General features: G+C 42.0%; 1 protein-coding gene across 4 annotated transcripts; it reads right to left on the bottom strand.

The window, feature by feature from the left end:
* Positions 1-11,712: 11,712 nt before the first annotated feature.
* tfap2c (transcription factor AP-2 gamma (activating enhancer binding protein 2 gamma)) lies at positions 11,713-24,224 on the bottom strand. Of its 4 annotated transcripts, none has more exons than XM_077013964.1 (7): positions 24,096-24,224; positions 19,929-20,390; positions 19,679-19,730; positions 16,657-16,876; positions 14,634-14,752; positions 13,397-13,538; positions 11,713-13,171 (listed from the first exon to the last, which is right to left on the bottom strand). In XM_077013964.1, exons 1-7 carry the CDS (start codon positions 24,129-24,131, stop codon positions 12,874-12,876), a joined length of 1,329 nt encoding a protein of 442 aa, XP_076870079.1. In that variant the 5' UTR covers positions 24,132-24,224; the 3' UTR covers positions 11,713-12,873. The 4 variants fall into 4 exon arrangements, with proteins under 4 accessions (XP_076870079.1, XP_076870080.1, XP_076870077.1 ...); XM_077013965.1 differs by having other exon boundaries at positions 19,929-20,387; positions 24,096-24,213; XM_077013962.1 differs by lacking the exon at positions 24,096-24,224 and adding an exon at positions 21,598-21,968.
* Positions 24,225-24,867: the final 643 nt, after the last annotated feature.

The following is a 24,867-nucleotide window of genomic DNA, read 5'->3' as shown; positions in this document are numbered from 1 at the left end:
ACATATGTGCATGCATGTATATATTCTTTTGGAGCATCAATCTGAGAGAATGTCAGAAGAAATTAAAACGCAGTAACTATGCCCCTCACACACACACACACACACACACACACACACAACACACACACACACACACACAGCCCCCAAGTCATCCTCTCTCTATATTCGTCACCTTCCTCCCACACGCTTTTTGTCTCCCCCTCCGCCCTCCAGCTCTTACCATGACGCCCAAGTCCTTCATGCCCAGAAATATTTATTCACCCCAAACACCACCAGCCTTGCCACCCATGCCCACATACGTTCATCCCTCGCTCCTCCTCACCTCTGCTCCTCATTCTCCTTCATCCTGTCTTCCCCTCGTTCCCTCTTTCTCCCCGGCGCTGTGCTCCGTCCTCTGTCCACGCCTCGACCCCGCCGGGTCTAAAGCCCATCGATACACACGCAGTCCCCTCTCCTGTGCCAAAATGTCTTTAGACAAAACAGCTGAAGGCCAGATTTACGGCTTGGGCTGCCTCTTTGCTTAACCAGCTAAGATAAATATCTCCCAGGGTGACTCCCTTGGCCTGCAGGATGTTTACGCACACGCACGCTGGCCTGTGTTGCCCCTTCACTCTAATTTTCACCCACTTCCTCTTCTTGTTATGCCCCCCCCCCCCACCACCACCACCACAGATACACACACATACACAAGAGTGTAGAAAAGGACACGGATCTCATTTACCTTCGGTCCGTCCCAGTTCTGACCCACTTGTGTCTGCCCACCACCCTCAGCTTTGGTGGCTGGGCCCCACGATGATAACCGGGGTTAGCTAAAGCTACATTAGCATATCTTAGCATAGCCGACCATAACATACTATCAGCTGGGAAGGAGAACTGATAGCCACAGCTTTTGAGCTACATCAGACAAACAAAATGAACCTGACGTGCTGGTGGGAAACAGGGGGGGGGGGGGGGTGTAATTACCCCTGTTGTGAGTCAATATAGAAACATTATGTGTTGGTACAGATGATCATATAACATAGACAGTTGTTCTCATTTATAATTCATCCCTTGTGGGGCAACACGATCATCCTTTAGAGTAATAAACACCAGATGTCAAAATCATAAGTGGCACAACCATTTTCTGACACCAGTCTCAGTGCTATTCAATCGGAAATTCATATCAGTTTCTAAGGAATATACAGATGAGCCATAGAAAAACATCAGATCCCAGAATCTACCACTTACACACGGCGTTGATATGCATTACTACGAAATTCCAGTCGAAAACAAAAGCTATCAGTTGTGTTTCCTCTCTCCCTAATCCCCTCATTTGCTTAAAAAGATTAAAAAGCTCAAATGCCATTGAAAGGGTTACATGGAGTATCTTCTTAAATGCATTGTAGGTCTATGTGTTCACCAGGTCCCATTTCAAACATGTTGCAACATGAGTGTTTTTTTTGCTAGGTTTTCCAGGCCACATATTTTTCCTGCTTGTCGGAACTTCAGTGCAGATTTAAGAAGTTACACCAACAGAGAGCTACCGTTCCCCTGTCATGGCGGAGGCTGCCGGTTACAGATGGCTCCTTACACGATAACGCATGTGAGAAACAAGCGGAGCTCGACCGGTGTTAGTTTAACACTAATGTACGAAATGCCAGGAGAACCGTCGACCGCACACCACAGCCTGTCTGTGTGTCCACATGCCCTCTGAAGGCCTAGGTACAGATGAACGTCCTGAGCTATGGAAGGAAAGAGTTCTCTCTAGGACGAGCGTCTGACAGCCTGGCCACAGGCAGTGAAGGGGTAGATTTCAGAGAATATTACGTGCCCCTACATGCCCACACAGGTCTCTGTCCTGGTCTTACACTCTCTCTCTCACTCTCTCTCTCTCTCCCTCTCCTCTCTCTCTCTCTCTCTCTTTCTCTTTTTTTGTGTGTGTAATTAGATGAAAAAAAATAAACCACACTTTCTCTTCTCTCCAAACCATACCTGTCACCACAAACCAGAAACGCCTTTTCCCAACATCTCAACTGCTCATTATTATGACACTTGATGACGACACACCTTACTTTCTAACACTTGTCTGTGTGTGTGTGTGTGTGTGTGTGTGTGTGTGTGTGAGAGAGAGAGAGAGAGAGAGAGAGAGATGAGCGAGAGAGAGAGAGAGAGAGAGAGAGAGAGGGCGGGAAGGGAGAGAGAGAATGAGAGAATGTAAGAGAGTCAAAGGATTAGAAGTTCTATATAACAAAACTCCACAATGCCTGATAATTAGGAAAACATAATGGCCTATAGAGTTAAAATCACCCAGCTCTAATGTCAGTTCAACACATATTGCATTTAGCAGCATTCAGAGATTATATTAAACGCTTTTCTTGTAATGAGTTGCTGTGTTTGAGTTCTGCACACTAAAGCCTATAGGCTTTTCTTTCAAGTTGATATTATACACATCTGCATACTGTGTAAATATATTGTAAATCCACTTACATCTGTACTATCCTGTGTGTGTGTGTGTGTGTGTGTGTGTGTGTGTGTGTGTGTGTGTGTGTGTGTGTGTGTGCATGTGTGTGTGTGCATGTGCGTGCGTATACGTGTGTGTGTGTGTGTGTGTGTGCGTGCTTGTGCGTGTGTGTGTGCCTGTGTGTGTACAGATGCCTTTAATATCATCATGAAAGAATATTGTTACCAATTACATGTTCTTATAAATCACAGTAAAATGATTTGGGGACGATTTAGGAATGCAACAAATCTTTTTGCTTCGAGTTTGAACATGTCCCCAGTTATAAACCCAGGCAACAAAGAAAGAAACAGGGTGAGCAGTGAGATGTCAGGAGGGACTGGGGCCTTCAAAACCTGAAATTCAGGTCCTTGTGTGTAAATGCATGAGGAATGTGAAGGACATTACTGCCAGCTGACTGAGAAGCCAAAAATTCTTAAAAAGCTCAGGCCAAGTCTGAGGTGGACCTTTGTTAGGTGAGCACACCATTTATGAAAATAAACACCAATGTATGAAAATAAACACCAAACTATTACCACATTGTCACCTCATTAAGTCATTCACTTCATACTACAACAATGATTAATTTTAGTTACATTAGCACTCCTGTTTATTTTGGAGATTTGCAAGTTTATCTGATTTACTCTTTCCTTCTTTTTCATTCAAAGCGCACCAGATTCTCTGAACCACCAGAAGTGGTTGTGTTGGCTGTCTTCTCCGGCTGTTATTTATGATTAGTTTTATTAAGCCTAGAGGAGACAGGTGCACATAGACACATACTTACATACCCATCCACCCACAATTTGTGGTCGCATGGACCACAAATTAGTACGGCAGTTTACCATGGTGCATGGGGAAAACTGTGAGACAAATGTCCATGACTTCATACATGACATCTGCTATTACTGATTCAGTGCTGACATTAAAGAAGTGCTATCAAACACATGAAATCCTAGTGCTACAAGTGTTACTGTAGTGGTCTTTGCACATTTGGACGTGGTTCATGTATAAGATGTCTGCCAGACAGACAATTATCATTACCCTGCCCTTGACTGGAACCTGATCTTCTAAAGAACTTCACAACTATACAGGCAAGGGCAGTTTCTTCAGTTTTCCTGTGAATGAGGTCATAGAGAAAGCCGATGACAGTCACCCCACCCTGAGATCTTGCCCTATCACGAAATGTTCAGGTAAGTTGTTTCACATCAGCTCACTAATTGATCTCTTAATATGCTATTATCCAATACTATATGCTATCTATCTATCTATCTATCTATCTATCTATCTATCTATCTATCTATCTATCTATCTATCTATCTATCTATCTATCTATCTATCTATCTATCTATCTATCTGCGAAAGGCAGAGAGAAGTATTCATGGGCTATTGCTTGGGAGGTTCCTGTTTGCATTCTGCACTGCCATTGGCTCGTTGACTAAGGCAATGATTTATGAGCTCAATTTAGCACACGTTAACCCACTGTGATGTGATGAACAAACCCGGCTTTTTACAAATTTGTAACTTCTAATCTAAGAGAGAAAAGTTTTCTCAGTATTTCTTCTCTCTGAATAAACAGAGGCCTTAAACGTATCACAAAACCACAAAGCACTGCTCATATTTCAGGATTTTATGCATATGGAAGGGAGAATGAAAAAAAACAGCTGTAGCAGCCATATTCGAGATTTAGATATCCTTTTTCTGGAATTGGATTTCAAAATATTTTGATTGGAGGAATTCATGTAGAGCCACAGAGACCTGGATCCCCTCAGGTTAAGACTGCGAAAGAGAAAGAATTTAATAATGTTATCCCCGAGTCATACATGTCAGATAATATTCTTGGGTGCAAACCCATCGTGCTCTCTCTCTCTCTCTCTCTCTCCTCTCTCTCTCTCTCTCTCTCTCTCTCTCTCTCTCTCTCTCTCTCTATCTATCTATCTATCTATCTATCTATCTCAAGAGCAAGAGGAAGAGGCCAAGCAAGCAGACAAACAGATGAGAGAAGCTATCAGGACCCTCAACCCACATGGACTTTAAAAGATCAAATATCTACAGTATCTAGAGCTCATACTTACTCCTACTGTGTTTCTTCAGGTATAAACGTGTAGCGCAGGGCTCTACTGATCTGATATGTTCAAGTCTTACCACATCTTGTGTGAGCTTCTACCTCTCCTTGTCAGTGTGGAACACCTACAAAGGTCAGAAGAACTGCTTTATACACTATACAAATGGAGTTATGCTAATGCAGACGCAGGCCTATAGTAATTTCAGTTTTTCTTCTCCGTTCTTATTCCTCCAATTTTGACTTTATGCCCATAACCAAACTTTCCACATGAGAAACATTATGCTGTAATGTAATTTAGAGTACTCCAAACCAGCGTCCTGCCAAGCGCCGATCACGCTGGAGATAAGTAATAGATACAGAGTAATACATTCCGCGAGAACTTGATGCAGCAATAGACTCTCACTGGCTCACTGGCTAACTCTCTCTCTCTCTCTCTCTCTCTCTCTCTCTCTCTCTTTCCGTTGTTTACGGAGGATTTCTCTTTGACAACGTGACACTGACACATTTCGTCGGTGTGCTGCTTCTTTATGTTGGGATCTTTACCCTGGAAAGTGTCCAGCGTCTCCTGTAAACACCGCGACGCCTTCTGCGCAACAAGCCAACACCGGCAGCATACAGTCGACCCTTCCTCTAGATCACAGGAAAGGATGTGCAAGAATATATGGGCACTGATAGGTATTCTTAAACATGGGGAGCTGTTCAAACAAAACTGTAAAAATGAAACTTAAGTGATACTGGGTACCATATGCATGGGCTGCCCACAGCTGAATTAGATAATACGGTCTTCAAGCTACACTGGGTTTTCAGAACAGTCTGTCTCGCTACACCTGACTAATATTATTAATATAAAATACCACGTCTGACAAAGACGAACCAGTACCTGTTCTGGTTCTGAATCTTTCGTTTTTCTTTTTGCCACCCCAAAACAAGGATCTCAGCTCATCCCTTCTTCTGCCTTGCGTGTTACAAACAAGTCTGGACAGCTTGCATCTCCCCCTCTTTTTTCTAGATAAACACATGCAGGAAATGAGTGTGGTTGGGCTGTGATTCACCCTAGACTGGAAACACTTATTGTCTGAGAAACCCATTCAAACTTTCAGACATTACATGGTTACTACACTAGACGGTGTGTTATGCTGCTGGTTACCGTTTCTTTTGAGGACTGCGAAAAAGGGGATTCCTCTCATGTAACTACTCATTTTAGTGATTTTTTTAATATATGTAATAATGTGGTATGGTTGCAACATAGTAAAGGGACTTGTGAGATTTAGCCTAACTCTGTGGCTGACACCAATGACTGATTTAACTTACATTGGTTGAAAACTGGCCCGTTATGGTTATCCATAAGTGAATTACAGTGTACATGGGGTGACTTAAATCCTGGCATGCTGCATTCTGCTTTAGTTGGTGTACTCAGTGGAGAATCTAATACCCCTCGGGGCAGCTCGTGTGGACGACAGCTGGTTAGTGATTGCAGGCCGAGTAATGAGTTTTACCTTTACCTGAACCATAAATGCTGGTCTGTGCCTGCACACCTCTCTGTGCCCTCCTCCCCTCTCTCTGCTAGATCTTCATGGCTGAATCAGGACCAAGCAAAAACAAGCCTAAATAAAGCTTAATAAGTGTCATCGGTGACACCTGACTGATATCGTATCAGGCCTCCCAGATATCGTAGTGTATTAACAGGGCCTTCACTGAGGGTTTATCCGTGTTCATAAGTGTTGATTTAGGACACTGAACAGTTGAACAATGCCTGTAATTCTGAAATTTTTAAAGGCTCTAGTTAGTTTAAGCAACCCAGATAGGCAGACTTTTCTTGACATTGTCTTTGAGCCAATTCTGTGTTATTTCAAGTTAGAAAGCATGCAGAACAAATGATGGAATGTGTTTTATTTGTTTATTCAGTCGTAATGTTGCACACATAAAATCTCGAGATTGCCATTCGACTCTGTTAGGCCACTGACGTCATTTCCGTGACATAAAAACCCGTTTTGCAGGCCCCCACCATCCGACTTCAACAGTGTGGAGCGGCACCAGCTCGCCTTCAAGATGGGTCCGCCATGTAGTGTTTGCAGGCAAAGTGATGCCGTTCCCTGCTCTGCCGTTAGTGCATGCAGGGACACGCACCGCACGCACACACACACACACACACACACACACACACACACACACACACACACACACACACACACACACACACACACACACACACACAATTCAGCTGCAGCGCGCTGCGGTAGGCGCCGGTCAGCCATGCGTGAAGCACGCTGCAGCCTACTGTAACGTCGTCGGGTACGGTTCTGGCAACAATAATAATCCAAGGACTTTTTTTTTTTAGCAAAATATGAAACGACTGTGTCAACGAATCACAATTTTATGTCTAGAGGCGTTTCATTTATATTCCTAACCAATACGACAGGGACAGTTTGCTTAGCATTTTGGAGGCTGGTATGGATGAAGACCCACACTCGGAGGAAATGTGACATTTAATTAGCGATGGATTAGCAGATTTACTGACAAGTGATACGTCAACACAAGGTGGTATGAATAAAACAGTGTGGACCACTGTCACAAGTATGATCAATGAATCTCATCACTACTCATTATTATTAAAACTTTCACTTGAAGTGTGAACAAAAATATCATTTCATATAAAAAATACTGAACCAAATGGTTTAATTAGTAAATTATAGGCATAAAAGCTTAAAGATTTGTATAAATTGGGATTGCTTTTGTTCAGATTCAGTATTTTTTTTATTGGTGTAAATAAACTTGCTGAGGAAATTGGGATTTTCATCATTTTATTTGATTGTATTTCATTTATTTATAACAGAAAACTCTTTTTCCTCACCATGTCTTGTATTATCTTTTACTTTAGAAGATATGGACACTACACAAATATCATCTTCCACCTGTGCTGTTTAAATGTCTTAATTCCTTTTTTTGTTCGTTTTTTGTCATGTTTTTTAGACATGCCTTATAGCCAGTGTCCAGCTAATGGGCAGGCCGGGGTATAGAAGGATAAGTCCTGAACAATATAATTTTATTGTTGGTGTCCTAATGCAGCTGCTCCATAATCCACTTAGTTTGATTGGTAAGGGAATATGACAAGTGTTTCATGGACACAGTTATACTCAAAAGAAGCATCGTTGCCTGCTCAGGAAATCTAGGAAATCTCAAGAGTTTTAACAGTGGCTGTCACCATCTAACATAACACCCCTGGGAACCGACCATGTGACACAGGACAATGTTTTGTAGATGTGTCTCAGGAGACAAAAAGATTCTGCAATCATAAAAATTCTGAAACTTATACTCTCATAACAATGGAGGATGAGATAGGAATGTGTGTGTATATATATATATATATATATATGCTCTCAGAGCTCAGAGAAGTATGAAGGAGAGGTATTTGTGTCAATTCGGTTTTTTGTGTTAATTTCTTCAGGGTGAACTGAAGGAGCCTTTTCCCTCAGAACTGCACACATCTGCTGTCTACCACCGCGGAGAGAAGTCTCGGCTCAGAGGCCTCGTCTGTGCCAGCGCTGGCCTAATTGGCGGTGTTAGGAGAGGGAGGGGTGTTTGGGTGACTGCACGGGGGAGTGAAGGAGAACGGCCACCACGTTCCCACAGAACGGCTGGAGGAGGAGCCTGAGGAGGAGACGCAGCGTGGTGCCTCCCCACTCCCAGCGTAGCTCTTCATCTCCTCTCCTCCCCGAGTCCCCAGCCCCGCCACGGTCCATGCGGCCACGGTCACACTCGCTGTCTCTAATTTAGATTAAATGCCTTCCACATTTTCTCCGCCGCTTGTGTGTTGGTCCGCCATCGCCCCCCCCCTCCAACCCACACCCCCTCCTCCACCACCCTCTCGCTTGTTTTTTTACACCCTCGTTATTTGTGTTCCTCCTGCCCACGAACCTCCACCATTGCCTGCCCCCCCTCCCCTTCTGTTCCTTTCAGCTGGGGAGCAGCTCGCCTCCCTCCACGCCCACTGCCAGGTACAAGGCTGTGTACTCCATGCGTGTCAGAGCATGGCACCAATTTTGGTGTCGTGCAGTTCAACTGTGCAAACATCAAGCGCTCACATGTGCTGATCGACACATGACAGAGCCCATTTTGTCTGAAGGCCTCTCAGAACCATTTCAACGGTGTGGAGTCTCTGCTTCCATTAGTGTCGTTGCAAACGGCTCCTACCGTAGGCTATACGAAGCCGAGGGAGAATATGAACGCTTTGACCAAGAGGTGTTGTGAAAAGCCTCGTGTTGGTATCCTGGGATTGGCAATAAGCCCTCTATGATACACCTGGCAGATTGATTGCTCTGTGATAATTAACTGCGCTGTGACACTTGTCCTCTTTCACAAATTGCGAAGCCAAAGGATTGTGCAACATGTTCATGAAAGCAACGCGCTGTCAATACCATCAGCTTTGTTTTCCAAATGTGGGTTATGAATTTATTTCAGGTGAAAGACATCACACAAAAGCCTAATACCTTTCCCTTTGACTGAACAGAATTAGCACGGATTGTTCCCACATCTTCCAACATGTTGAATCATATGGCTTTCAATGACCTAGATAAGAAGGGGCCATCCAATCATCCAGTAACATTAGAGACTGCATTTAAGGACATAATTGATGCCCACCAGAACAAGAGAAACACCAACAGCATGCCAACAGTAACAGAAGGCTAAGAACAGCTATTGTATGCTAACAGCAACAACATGGTAACAGTAACTGTATACTAAGAATAACAGTATGTTAATTGTAATAGCATGCTAACAGCAACAGTATGCTAACAGTAATAGCATGCTAACAGTAACAGTATGCTAAGAGTAGTTTGTATGGAGCAATGGAAATAGGGTGACTTGGTTGCTATGTTAACCAAGTAGCAATTTTCCCAGTCCGCCCCCCCCCCCCCCCCCTCTTTTTTTTTTTTTTACAAATATCACAAAAACATTAGAATGTTTAATTCCATTATGCTTAATTTCATAATATATTTCATAAGCCATACTGTATCAATGAAGCGTGACTGAATAAAGGACTGAAAGACCATGTTATGACTAGCTTGAGGAAAACATTTGTGATTCGGTTACCATGATCACGTATGCAGCTATTCAGCAAACAGAGTTCCTTTCAAACTGAAGTGTATAATTTAAGATGCAGACTTGGAAACGACAGTAACAATTTGTCTCTTCAATTTTTCACGTTTCTAACATTATCAGCGACAGACTCCATGGAACTGGCTATTTTGATACATGTGCCGCAGCCAATCACAATAACTATTTTGAGATTGTTTCTTCATAGGTTTTATGTTTCTGAGTTGATTAAGAGATTCTGCACACTTATGTTCTCTGAACTCACATTTAAGCACACAGGAACAAGACGTCACTCTTACTGTTGACACTGGTGTCCCAATTCTATCACATAGATTCGGGAAATTGAAACCAACTTGATGGTCATATACAGCCATTGCCAAATGCTAGGTGTGTTATTACCCCTAGCATTACACATTACACATATTACACCCAAAGTGAACCTCTGAAATGCAAAAAGCAAAAAGCTGAGAGTAAAATTTTTTGTTTATAGGTAAGATGGCTGAAATCCTCAAACAGCAACAACGTGGTTATGAGGCATATGGGAACTGCACCGCAAATTTAGTGACATTTCAAAAGATGTGTTGTTTATTTCCACACAAATCCTTATCATGCACCTGAACTTAGAAGAATACATGTGGTAATGTAAATCACCTCGCCTAAAGAACACAAGCATGCTGCTTCAGTGTGTGTGTGTGTGTGTGTGTGTGTGTGTGTGTGTGTGTGTGTGTGTGTGTGTGTGTGTGTGTGTGTGTGTGTTTGTGCGTGTGTACTTCACACTGGTCAACACCTTTCAGGCACAAGAGGAAGCCAGGAAGCCTGCGCGGTCCATCATCAAAGCAAAGTTGTCCAGAAGGGACGTGAGCGTCTTTCAGCCCCGTGCAGGAAAGGAATCAAACTGAGGCGGTTACAGGCAGCCGCAGTCAGACAGTAAAAGCCACGCAGCCGGTCCATCAGGTTCTGAGGGAGAAGCTCACACTTGTTCTTCTGTCAGCTCAGTCACATGAGTCATTCACTTCACACACACACACACACACACACACACACACACACACACACACACACACACACACACACACACACACACACACAGATTCACGCACGCACACACACATAACATGGGTGTGAAAAGAGGAAGATCCAATGTGGCCAGAAGAAGCAGCAGGATTGATGTTGAATGTGGACGCAGGTCTAGAGAATGAACTTTTAAACATGGTTAAGACGTTTGACCTTCTCAACCTGACACCGCAGTTATGAATATTTTCCCCAGAAGAGTTTAAATGGTAATACAACTGCTGCTGCCAACAGCCATTAATTTATCTGGTGTCATAAACCCCTTTTGCGGGAAGGGGAAGCCTCAAGGCCTCAAGCCGGTTCCCCCAACAAACCCAGCAGATTAGCAACCTGCCACACATGCCCTGTGAGTTTACAGGAATCAGAAAAAAAACCCTCCAGATGGGTTTATGTGTACTGTTAAGCAAACTTTGCTTTCTGGTAATTGGTGACTCTCATTGCTTACTGGTAACTATTTAAACTCATTGCTTACTTGTAACTGGTAACTGCTTACTGGTGACTGTTTTCTCCTATTGCTTAACGGCTGCTTCTCCTCATGTGCAACACTGGGGAGACGTGGGCTGAAATCATGAAAGACCACAAGATCTTATCTCTCATACTCATCTGTTGTACCGTCACGCCTGCTTGTAGGATGGAGAGGTGAGAGATTAAAACAGGGAACTGTGTTTACAGGCCATGAATAAACAAACAGCCATCCAGGTACGACAGGTGTGTCAGACGTTAAAACGTAAGCACAAACAAGACTGTGAACCGCACATGCTCGTCTGCTTATCTGGTTCCCATAGCCATGAGAAACCTTCTGGGAAATCCGGTCACCTACTAACCGGCATTCTTGATGATTTCAATATGACTTGTAACCAAGTCGCCAGTTCCTGCTGCTTGTGCTGTTGTATGCTTGTGTTTATTTTCAGGAAAAATTATTTTTGTTTACTTGAATCGTCCGTTTTCTGCATGTCCCTCTGGAACTGCGTGTGTGACCAGCGACATAAAGAGAAGAGTTAACAAACAGAACTATGAACAGTGGTGTTTTATTCTTCTTTATCCATTAGCTTTAAGTCTTGTACACATACATAAAAGAAACTCATCCCGAGCCTAACCACTATATGATGAAAAACAAACCTGTTTATAAAAAGTTTGACACTTTTTTTTAAAGTTAAACCATACACCAGAATTGTACCAATATTTACAAATCCCATTAAATTACAACATAAATTAGAAAAAGATATTTACATTTAGGGTGAGCTATGTGGAAACAACTTTTCTAGTCCAAGTCATCTAAAAGCATAAAAAGACACATCGTATTTACATAAAACATGTATACTTTTCACAAAAAAACTCACATGCCAGATCTTCACCAACTCTTGTTTTTTTAAATGGATGATTCTGGTGATTACTAGATACTGTGCAGTATACCAGGCCTACACTATGTCCTTAATGGTGACATGTTGTTCAGCACTGTGTTTGTGGAGGTGGACACGGTGAAAGGAGACTGAGTAACATGCCTCAAAGAGCATTTTACACTCAAACTGTCACTCTGAACATTTCAGTGCTTCTCTACTGATTCACGAGAGCAGGTCCACACGTAACACTTATACATCCTAACAATACTTCCACAGGCGGAAGTATAATAACACTGCATCCAAATGAAGCAAAGAGCAACTTCTCTCAAGAAAAATCACATGTTCTTTGCATATTCTATAGACGGACAGCACCAAAGAAGACGGCATCAAAACAAATGTAGGACTTCCTCTTCATGAAGAAAAAAAAACACAGACAAGAAAAATATTTAAAATCCACATAAAATCTTGAAATGGTGTCTGGAAGTGTATCTATGTTTTTCTTTTATAAAAGTTTCCTCAGTATTCTTTGTGTAGAGCCATGGAGTACGTGCGTGTGACTACTCAAGCCACTGAAGGAAGCCATAATCATCTACATCAGCAACTCATGACAGCAAAGCACATTAAAGTCTGTGTAGAGTACCAAAATCTGGAGGACCAAGTTCTGGAAGACCAGGATGTGACGGAAGGGCTGTGAATCGTCTGCGAGCAACTGAATAAAGCAGTCAGCCCAAACTTAATCACGATGAAGGATGCCGATGAAGACCAGTTTAGTCCGTGGAGGCGTGAGGGGCCCCGCGGCTCTCGAGGGGCCCCCCCGGCACGATCAGGCCGCCTCACTTCCTGTGCTTGTCCATCTTGTCCGAAGCTTTGCCGCCTCCGTCCGAGGTGCCTTGCGAGGAGTCCGCGGTTGTGCTCAGGTACATTTTGTCCACCTGCTTGAGAGCCTCGTTGAGGTAGTTCTGCAGCGAGGTCATGGCGGCACAGATGGCCGGCGAGCCGAAACCGTGCGTGATGAGGCTGAAGTGGGTCAGGCAGCTCTGGATCCCGGGTTCCAGGATGGGCGCCGGCCGCGAATTGCCCAGCGGCGAACGGTCCTGGGTCAGCAGATCTGTGAACTCCTTACAGATTTGCCTGCCACAGAAGACAATGGTTACACAAAGCAGGAGACGTCTCCTGTGTTCTGAGCACAATTTTATCAGTCCTTACAGTACAATGAGCAGTGTGAGCATAAATTAATAACTGCACAATGTAAATTGTTTTTAATAAGATAAAGTAAGTACAGTGAAGACTGACAGTTCAAGCTCGTCAGAGTCAGGAATGCCAGTAAATGGAAACGTCGCAGGGGTTATAACTCACTTGGCGGCTAGGAGCATGTTCTTCCGCGAGTTGATTTCATTGCGTTCCACATGTGGTCTTCCAAGGTACTCAGCCACCGCCTTGGCGGGAAACTCTGTCTCACAGACATAACCAAAGTCTCGGGCCAGGTGTACAGCCTCACCTGCAGACATTAATCACACCTGAGTAAGATTCATTAGACTTTAGACAGTAAGATTCTTTAAACATGACTCATTTGACCCAATGGTTCACCCAATGAGTCAAACAGCCACACAAAAAGATTTAGTTCCCAGATGGATATATCTTCTCTGGGATCGGAGGGGTGGTCACACTGTATGACTGTAATGGGCTAACGGTAGCTAAAGGCAGTAAACAGTCCCATGGACACAACAGAGCCTCTTATTGATAGACTTCACATCACTTTCAAAGCTACCGTCTTTGAGGTCAGCCTCTCTCCTCTTGGCTAGCAAACACATGATAACAAGACCCAATTCAGTTTTGAAGGTCTCGAAATAACACAGCCTTGCAGTCATCTTCCAGTCTCTGCCTGTTAACAGTAAAAAAGGCAACTCTACAGGAAGGCTTTCCATGTAGCTGTGGGCATTTGCTCTCTCATGATCGTGTACTAATATCCCAGTGACTCACTGCTTTAATATACTTCTGCAAAAAGTAAATCCTACAAAGAAATGTCAAGAAACCAAAGTATTAATTAGTGCATGCCCCTCAGGTTGGTATGTCCTGTGAAACAGTGCAACAAAATGGTTAACATTTTAAGATGGACGCAAATGCTTCAGACGACAATGCCAGTGCTTGTCATTGTCTAGTATGATAAACATCTTCATTGATGAAAAGCCACTGGAATTTAGAGGCCTCTTTTTTTACGAGCCATTTCTTGCTCTTCAGGTTGTAGGCAGCTGCTTGTTAACCTTAAAATGTCAACTGGAATATCTTCACAGATGATGCAAATTCTTTCTTTGTGCTTAAAGTCTAATTAAAGCTAAAGGGATCCACCTAGCAAGCAATCTTTTTGTACTCGTTTGAAAAATGCGAACATGAAATGTGTTTCCAAAAGTGAATTGATTTTGTGACTAAAATGTAATAATGATGCTACTATGTATATTAGGGTACCGCTTAAGGCAATGTCACAGTATTACCAGTCATATTACAACATTGAGTATAATGTAGGCATGACGCAGAAGGGTAAATGAATGTTGACAGATGTCACCGAAGGGAATGTTCATAAATAGACTCTTCTTACCTTCTACTAGAGCCGTTAGCAAAGTGACATTAGCCGCTTTCCTGCGACCTGCCGGTAAATTCAGTCCAATCTTATCCAACTTCTCCCTGAGGGATCTACCACCATTTTTTGACTTAGCCCTGGATGAGGAGACAAACCGAATACAAGTCTTTCAGACTGAGTTCGCCACATGAAATGGAAAAACAGATGAATCTTAAGATTGAGAGACATGTACTCTGTGTAGGAGGAAGTTGAAACACATCCATGAAACGGCAAGTATGTGGCACACTCAAACCCATGCATATATACACACACACACACACACACACTCAAACCCATGCATATACACACACTCACACACTCAAACCCATGCATACACACACACACACTCAAACCCATGCATACACACACACACACACACACACACACACACACTCAAACCCATGCATACACACACACACACACACACACACACAAACCCATGCATATACACACACACACACTCAAACCCATTCATACACACACACACACACACACACACTCAAACCCATGCATATACACACACACACACACACTCAAACCCATGCATATACACACACACACAGAGAATGTGCATATACACACACATGCAGACAATGTGCAGATACACACACACGCAGACAATGTGCAGATACACTCACAGACAAATGTATGTACATGTACCCTCACAGACAGATGTACGTACAGACACACTCACAGACAGACGTACGTACAGACACACTCACAGACAGACGTACGTACAGACACACTTACAGACAGACGTACGTACAGACACACTCACAAGAACATTGTACATGCAACTGAACTACTCAGGATTTCCGCGTGAGTACATTTGCACGCTTGAAAGTTCTAACTGCAGGTTGGGTGAGAGGGACGTGGTGACTCTGGGACAACTGAAAACCCCCTATCAGCCCCCCCCACCCCCCACCCCTTCATCCGTCTGTCCGCTTCTAACCATCTCTTCATGGCCTACTTAACGTGTCTGAGTGTGTGCGTGTTTGTATGCGTATACATGTGTCTACATGCATCAAAAACATATGGGAAACGAGAAACATGTAGTGCTAGCAATCACAGCACCAGAGGCCAGTCTGGGACCTTCAAACTTTCTCCATCTCCTTCAACACTCTTAACGCTTGACCTTCTTAGGTTAGAAGGAATGAGGTCAACTCCTCATCTATGAATTTGAAATGAATTTAGTTTTTTAGATTGAGTCAATGAAAAAAAATTCGTGTGATTGATTAATTCAATTTTATTACATTGAGCCAATGTTTTATTTTTTTCAGTGTACTGTAGTAAATACCCACACAACCCCCTCTTTACACATATAAGCCCCTCCCCCATGCTTCTGTTTCTTGATGCACAAGATGAATATAGCACGATTCATAACTTTAACTGAGATTAACCAAGTACCCAAAATATACCGTTGTTCCATATTAATAACACAGCACAACGTTTTTCAATCCCTTCCTGGTGCCAGACCAGGTTTTCGTTCTATTCCAGCTTCTGACACACCTTAGCCAGGTTATGATGCACTCTGCAACCTTTCATTACTTAGTTCATGTGTGTGAGGAGGTAAAATGAAATGAAAACCTGGACTGGCTGGGTATTTCTGAAGACTAGACCAAAAGCCCTTCGTATAGCATGAATACGTTTACAGGGCAATCTTATGTCTTTGCCAGCATAACACGTCCAATAAGACCTACACATTAGCATTCCAGTTGTCATACATTGGCTGAACCCAAATTACACTTCTATGTGTTTCTCTGCTTCTTTCAACATAAGTAATTATCATTAATAATCATCGTGCTGACAACAGCATACGTAATTGTCTCTGCAACAGAATGCACCATCAACGTGCAAAACATAATTCGATTTTCCAAACCAGCACTTTGCTTTAAGATTGAATGCATCTACATGTGTGCGTGCGTGTGTGTGTGTGTGTGTGTGTGTGTGTGTGTGTGTGTGTGTGTGTGTGCGCGCGTGCGTGCGTGTATGGGGGGTTCACCTGCGCAGTACTCCTCCGAGCAGTGAGGCGTTGAGACACTCAGGTGGGGACAAACGTCTCTGCACCTCGGCTACAGTCACCTTGTATTTGGAGGTGGAGCTAAGCAGAGAGAGACGTCCGGGCACCGAACAGAAGACTTCGGTGGGATTGGACACCATGCCGAGCAGGGACTCCTTCTGGAAAGGCAGACTCATGTGGCCCTTGGGAAGGGTGACTGGCCCTGTAGAAGACACGTGCAGTCCGGCTTAATAAACACGGCCCTCAATCTCACAAAGAGATTAACAAGGTACCAGAAGAAAATTACTAATCTTTATAGTAAAAGTATAAAAATATATTTTTCTTCTGGTTGCTTTTCACACAGCTCTACTCCTTTCTTTTACTTTAAAGTGGTCAAGAATTCTTTTTTAGGTCCTGTCTGGTTTTGATCTCTGGATATTTTTTTTCCTCGCACATTGAATACACTGAATTTCCAAAAGCCATTCCAGTAGAATAAAGATGTTCATACAATTTCACTCTGAAACATTGTGAACGTTTGCTGTTTCAACACAGTCTATACCCGGGTGGACGTTTGCTGTTTTAACACAGTCTATACCCGGGTGGACGTTTGCTGTTTTAACACAGTCTATACCCGGGTGGACGTTTGCTGTTTCAACACAGTCTATCCTCAGGTGAAAGCTTCAATACAGCTGCAGTCCTCATGGCCTCTTTGACCATCCACAAATCCACTGAACTACTCATCTATTCACAGAAATACAGAAATGCAACCACACATATCAACCTTTCTAACGAGAAACAGACATAATCCTCACAACTAATTCCTGTCAAACACTTTCGATATGCCTCTAAGTTCATACTAGAGGTAAGCTCATATGCCTTCTTCTATATAGCAGTCTTCACCGCTAAGTGTGCAACACACAGCCACAAGCCATGTGCTTGTAAACCATATAAGCAGTAAACAGCACATTGGTCACAGACTACAGCACAGCTTACTAAAACCAATCAATTCCACAGTCTGATCCTTTCAGTGTTTTCCTGTTAACCACTAATACGGTCATTAACGACAGCCTGTCTTAAAGCTACCGAAGGACTATAGTTTCGGCAGCGCTAAGATTTTAAGATCAGCCTCTGTCTCAAAGTGTCCCTGGTTTATCACTTCCAGACAAACATTAGTGTATTCGCCCTCAACAGCAAGAGAGAAAGAGAGAGAGAACCCCCAAGCCCCCCCCCCCCCCCCCCCCAAAGAAGGTTCTCTAAAAGCGGTTACAAGCCACGACTTTGCAGTTCCAGTTTGAAAAATCCCATAAGCAGGAGGGGCGGCCATTTAGGACAAGAACAGATGGGACCTGTGGCTTCAAAATGAACATAAACCATATTGCATTAATAAATTACCCACTAGCTAGATCCTTTCAGCAAAACAATGGATGGTGTAAATGTTTTTGACTAATACTGTCCCCTGTTCATGTTCAGACTTTATCAAATGGCCTGTTTTTTATCCAAGCTGACACTATTGACTTAGATAGTTAGAGAAGCTATTTGAATAAAAATCACGGGCCAAAATGATGATTTTTGCTAACCATAACAGGAGCACACACTGTACCAGAATTATTTATACTATAATCAAGCCTTCAAAAGTACTGGCAGAAATGTGTATTTGTCAAGATGATCTACAGACTTAAAAGAAACTCTAAATTACTGAATGACAGAAACATGTGCCGAAATAAAATCTGCTTTTGGTAAAAACATCCCATGATGTGGAGACAGTAAATTATATTATATAGGATAGAAAGGATTGCCTAACTTTTGCTCATCGATTACAGCAAAACATCTGAATATTTCTGAAAATAACGAAGTCATGTAAAACAAACACTGGATCCATTAAGATCTATTTTAAAGCTTATGGTAAATATGATTAGATACTTATTCATCATAAATGATCAAATTCAGATCTATAATCTAATGGCCGCTTTACTAGTCTGTGTCCTGTTCTATTTTCTGCTTGGCTTACCAAATTAATTCATTGACTGTTTTTGCTCTGCTGCAGGGTGGTATGTATTACATTTATTTTGTAGTTTCATTTTCTTTAAGCTAAAGTAACATTTAGATTTCTGTAGATAAAACTCATAGTTGCATGTCGTTACCACTGGTACTATCAGCACTTTCTGAAGACCACTTCAGCACACATTACATGTGTATCTTATACATCTTATATCTTTTAATGTATTATTTGTGCCACGCTAAATGTTCACACTAAGATGTTCAGAAGACCTTCAGAAATGACTCTGTCTTGATTACTCATGAAGGTTTCGTGTCACAACAAATAACTGAGCGAACCGGGGCTGTTCTTGGCTGCTCTGGAGGGAGCCACACCCGACCTGCTGTTGTTTCACGTCTCCCTGTTCGCGTGAGGCGCTCGGCTCCGGCAGCACTCAACGCACATTCAGAACAGCGAGGCGCACTAAGCTCGCAGAACAAAGATGACCTCGGCCTCTTCTTCCTGAGCCAACACGGCGTTTTTAAAGATTGCCCAACCTCTACAACTTGTCAGCTTGTCTGCCATTTTGAGAGGATCCCTCCTTCTGACTCTCCATTCAGGCCGAACGCGGAGCACAAAGCGATGAGGATCAAACCCAGATTAGTTCAATGGACCACATGGGTCAACGGGATTAGTGGTGAATCTTGTACTAGTTTCCTCAACCTACCCCATCCAAACTCGCTTTGCTGGGTATCCAAACATCCAAGCCAAACGCAGTAATGTCTTTTTTGCCATACAGACTAAATATTAGGCTATTCCTTAATTCCACTTTAATTCCACTTTAATTCGACTAGACAATGAACGCCCACTTGTCTGATGGTAATCAAAATGTGCTGTTTCAGTGTGAGCTACAATTTAAAGCTAATTTCAGTACTTTTATACAAAAGTGTATTTACATCTGGAAAAAGAGGCATCTTGGCCTTCTTAGACTAGGCCTGTTGTGTGTTGGGAATGGTTGTAATTTCAGAAAGGTGAACAAATCCGACCCACCTTTTTTGATCACTGTCTGGTCGGCTATTACAATACTGTGATCCTCCACGTGCTGGGAAGAAAACACCAGCACATAAAAATTAGGTGTTAAACTTAATCACAAAATAAAAAAAAAAACTGTCATTGATATTACTGTAAGGCCTGTTTGTCAGATCACAAAGCCAAACGACGTTTAATGAAGCAATAATTTAGTCGATAAATGGGATAATCGCCCCGTTTAGAGTGACTAGAAGTTCGGATAGACACTTACCTGAGCCTCATCCATCCCCTGGCCCATTTCATGCAGTCCTATGTTGTCTCCTATTACCGGCTCGATGCCGTGGACGTGCGGGGGCAGCAGGTCCGGTCTCCTAAAGCCATCTCTCCGCACACCGGACGAGCCGCCTTCCAGACCCAGAATCTGACTGGGTAGTCCGCTTCGGCCGTGCGGTCCAATTCCGTCCGGGTTTTGGCGGCCCGGCCACGGCTGTTGCTGGTTGGATGTTGGGGACTGGTGCATGGAAGTGATGTTAAACGGGTCGCTAATGTGGGAGTACGGGTCGCTGGACTGCGTGTACGAGAGCGGCTGGTACGGTGGAGGGAAATATGGGGGCTGGAAGTCGGAACCGGGCTGGTGGCCCAGGGAAGGTGCTGGGCTGTAGAGGTGCTGACTGACGGCGGGGAGGTGCGGTAAACGCGGGTTTCCATTGCTACTGCCGTCATGTCTCTCCTGCTGAAATACAGACAATATCTCGTTAAAGCTACTAGAAAAATAGAGAATAAACTTATAGCCAAATGTATAACTGCAGTTTTTTATATTTAGCATCGAGGGGAATACTTTGACAAAGGTTTTGACACAGCAAGACTTACAACTTATATATCTTTAATAAATTTAATAAATAAAAAATGTTTATTTTGTGATCCAACACTTTTTTTATACATAAAAATTGTGGATTAAGCTCAGAAGTTGAATTAGGTAGATGATAGAAAAAAAGCTAGGCATAGAAAAATGAAGAGTAAATGGTAATTGTTCACACAGGAGATAAATAAAAAACACAAATATCTATAAGACGTTATGCATTATTAGCCTTGTTCGACAGAACAACATTTTAATAATCTTTCTTCACAATTATTTCAATCTAATAATAAATACATTTCTCTTTCACATGCTATACCTTGTTTGTTTCATGACACTTCGGACCGAATACGCCTACTCGAAACTTGAAAACTTAATATATAGGCAGTGGCTACAGCAAGCTGGCCAGACCTTATGACTTACACCAGTTAAGGGATGTTTGGGGGGATAGATACAGTTTTACTGACACTACGGACAAAGCATGTAGAACACAACACCATACAGATCGCCCTAGTCAGGACAGGCCATTTGGGGTATGGATAATGAAGAAATTAGGGAGTTACCAGGACACTGAGCAAAAACCTACAGCCCTGGTGATTTGAATACATTTAAACACGTTTCGTTTATTGATTTATGATCATTTCTAATATTTAAGGGAAAATACATTTACAGAGATGTTTACACTAGTTAATCACATGGAAAATTAAAACCACATGTCCTAAAGGATGTAAAGGTCTATTAGGCTAAACTGCTGTGAATGAATTACAAACAAAAGCCATTTAGAAACCGAAATGCAATAGTGCTGTTTTGTCCTTTCATTTGTAGTGTTACGCTGGTTTACAAAAACAACCTCTGCAACATGAACCTGACTTCTTCACATTTCTGAGTCTGTATTATTCTAGTTCACAGAAGCTGCCTATAATTTCCCCGCACTGCCCAGGATTGCGACAGATGCGTTTGGTCGAACACAAAAAAAGTTGTAACTCTCCCAAACGCTGGTTCCGAAGTGCATTTGAAACCCCTACACGTTATCGGTACCTACTGGTAAGACGTTAAGTCCAAACACGTCTGTAGTGATGCTTACCTCGCAGTCCTCCTCGTACTTCACGTTATCAGCTAACTTCCACAACATTCTCGTATTGACAGAAGCAAATCTTACACCTAGAGACGCGACAGTGTTGCTCGTCCTCTACACTTTAATCCAGCCAGCACAGAACGTGTTGTGAAGAAATGCATCAACTCTGGCAAACTCAGCAACCTTGGGAGAGAATGAGCAGCCGAGAGGGGATAAGCGCCCTTTGAATGTCTTAACACCACCTATTTTTGTTGTCCTGTTCCAGGAAGACGCGTCTAAAACAGCAAACCAACACGGTCTGAAACTTGGACTGTAAGAAACTTGACTCCCTCTGACGGACGACGTCCCGGTCTGTCCTCGACTCGTACGGCCTCCTGCAGCATCACCGCTATATTTGCATAGACACCTAGGGTGGGCGTGGCTTGGCGCGACGTCACAGTTAGTTTTTGAGAAGCAGACTCGCCCATTGGTTAATAAAAAGACAACGGACCAATCCTTGCGCTGTCCGCTTATTCGCGTGCACGTTCTACTCAATTTATTCACAAGCTTTAAAATGTTTGATTCAATTTTGCATTAATTTAAACAATAAAAACGGTCAAGTTGACGTGCTTAAAAGAATTAGATGAACTATATAAGTTTAAATTGTTTGTTAATTTATTGGCAGGGAAACTTTAACATTATTACTATTATTATTGTTATAATAATAATAATAATTATTATTATTATTATTATTATTGTCGTTGTTTCCATAAGCTAATACATTATATTATGAAAATATTATATAATATAATAATATTATATATTATGAAACTGAAATATTTGCAATTGAATTTTCCTGAAAAATCACCCTTGATCTAAAATCAAAGTGAGGCAGTATCGTTTACAAATGCCTGGTGCAATCCTACAAATTACATCCAAAGAAGGGTGCTTTGGCAGCTGACGTCAGTAACCCAAGCGAAGCCCTGAGTATAAGCCTTGTCTGTTTACATTTAGAGTTAGAGCACAGCAAAGCCAGCTGTGTCCTAACTCTGTCAACGTGTCTGCAGATTAAACACTTCTGCATTCGTTTAGCCACTAATCGCCAGTTATTCCCACTCTAATCTTAATTACCGTTTTTGGTGGATCGTGTCCTCCGTAGCTACAAGACCGCTTTTGCGCCTTTTCGTATAAGTTGTGGGATACCAAGCAGCCGCTGTCTTAAAGGGAGCTTAAAAAACGAGAACTATACGTTAATCAGCAACGAAATTAAGTTCAGTAAAGACAGAGATTATTCCTTTCTTTAGGTCAACACAAATGGGTAGTATTTTAGGCATAAAAAGATACAAAATATGTTTTAAATCTTTTAAAAACATTTTAAATATGTGTCCGACAGACTGGTTGACTTCTTTCAGATGCTTGCTAATTTGCAACAGATTATTAATACTGAGAATTAATTAGAATTGTATATAAATAGTTTAAATATTTTGCCCGCCCACATAAATCTACTACGTTATTTGACATGGACATGGTGGTTTCAATTAATTGATAACGTATTGTTCTTAATGCGACGAATAACTAAATTTTAATTGCAGAGAATGTTTCAATGATGGCCTATAAAGTCGATGGCAAACTTACTTTAAATATTAAAATCTATAGCATTCAATATACCGACAGACTGCAGTCCTAAGGCGTGCAAGTGGGGTACAAATAGTTTAGGATTAAAAATTAATTATATGGACCAGAAATTCAGAAGTAACATACTCACAGTCCATTCCGCGTTACTTTTGGCTATAGGCTCTAGCAAAGGCCAAACTCCAGAAATTATGCCGACTACAGTATTTATTTATAACTGACTACAGGTTTAATAAATAAATACTAGTTTACAAATAGTTTCCAAAAGTTACTTGAAATTTCTTTCTTATATAACTGTTTCGTTACAGGTTTCTCTAACGCAGTCTAAATTCATAGCCTTAACCAAATAATAGCTTTATGTAGCGAATCTACATGTGCAATTAAGCATTGCAGGCCTGATCGTATAAGAAATAGTGTGGCCGTGGTCGGGTTACCTGCTCGTTTAATTCTGAAGTTACGATGCTGTAAATATGTTATTGTAGAATCACAATAGCTTTGAAATAAAACTTACAAATTAATTTATCTTTCATATAACACTCAAATACGTTCATTGTATAAGAAAAGATTAATTTTATGTTCAACTTTAACACTAAACTAATAAAAAAATACCTCCACCACTTCCAATAATAATAATAATAATAATAATAATAATAATAATAATAGACCTAATAGCCTTTTGTTGTAATTCCTTCTCCATAACATGGGGGGAAAGCCTTGAAGCGCTATGAGCCACTGCTGAAGTTGTTTCATCGTGCGAAGTCCCCATCGAACAAGATAAAAAGAAGCTTAATCCGTATCAGTAAAGGATGCTTCAGATAGCAAAAAAAAAAACGCTAGACTATGAGAAACAAGAGATTTTGCAAACCAATGCCCGTCCCAAATCTCAAAAAACTTACCCGCCAGTCTAGCCTCTCTAATAAAGACATCTGCATGGATAGCTGTATCCTGCAGTCCTTTCCGAGAAACAGCAAATGCTAAGATCACAAGAGTGCGATATTGCTGACTACACCTGGCCGCCGACGCTTCGCTCTGCGCATGCGTGAGTCATGACACCTGAGTGGTGGCCTGAACATTCCAAAGGTGCTATCCAGTTCTGCGATCAATGAAGATAATTGCCCATGCCTATGAAAGAGCTGACGATCACACTATCTCCTTCAGATCAGAAGTGGCGCTGCACGCTGCATTTACCATGAAAATATTTTTAAGGGCGTGTGTAGGATAATTACACTTAATTCAGTGTTTTGACATGGTTATTATTACTATTACTGTTATGATTATTACAATATACCCTGAAACTCTGGAAAAGTCCTGTAGTGTATAAAGGCAGGCTCTACCATTACTTACAAGGCCTAAACCAAAAATCAAACAACAGGTGCTTGGTCCGACCTCAAATGATCTACAGTTGGTGTGATTTCGCATCAAGTTTTGCTAGTAGGCTAAAAAAGACTGAGTCGAAATTTTGGCCAATTGTCAGGAAACTTGCTGTGTGCCAAATGCGCAGTTACACATCTATTTAATTAACTTTTAAAACGATTTTTAAAATAATATGACACAAGGGTTAATCGTGTGTATCGAAAATGTCCAAGTAAATCTCTCGAAGTTTTGAGGTATAATTTGAGAACAGGCGACTTAAGAATCCATTCGAAGTATGTTAGATGTTGAATTTAC

This window comes from Brachyhypopomus gauderio, chromosome 8 (assembly GCF_052324685.1).
Source record: "Brachyhypopomus gauderio isolate BG-103 chromosome 8, BGAUD_0.2, whole genome shotgun sequence".
In the NCBI taxonomy this organism is placed as follows: Eukaryota; Metazoa; Chordata; class Actinopteri; order Gymnotiformes; family Hypopomidae; genus Brachyhypopomus; species Brachyhypopomus gauderio.
This window is presented reverse-complemented; position numbering and strand designations above follow the sequence as displayed.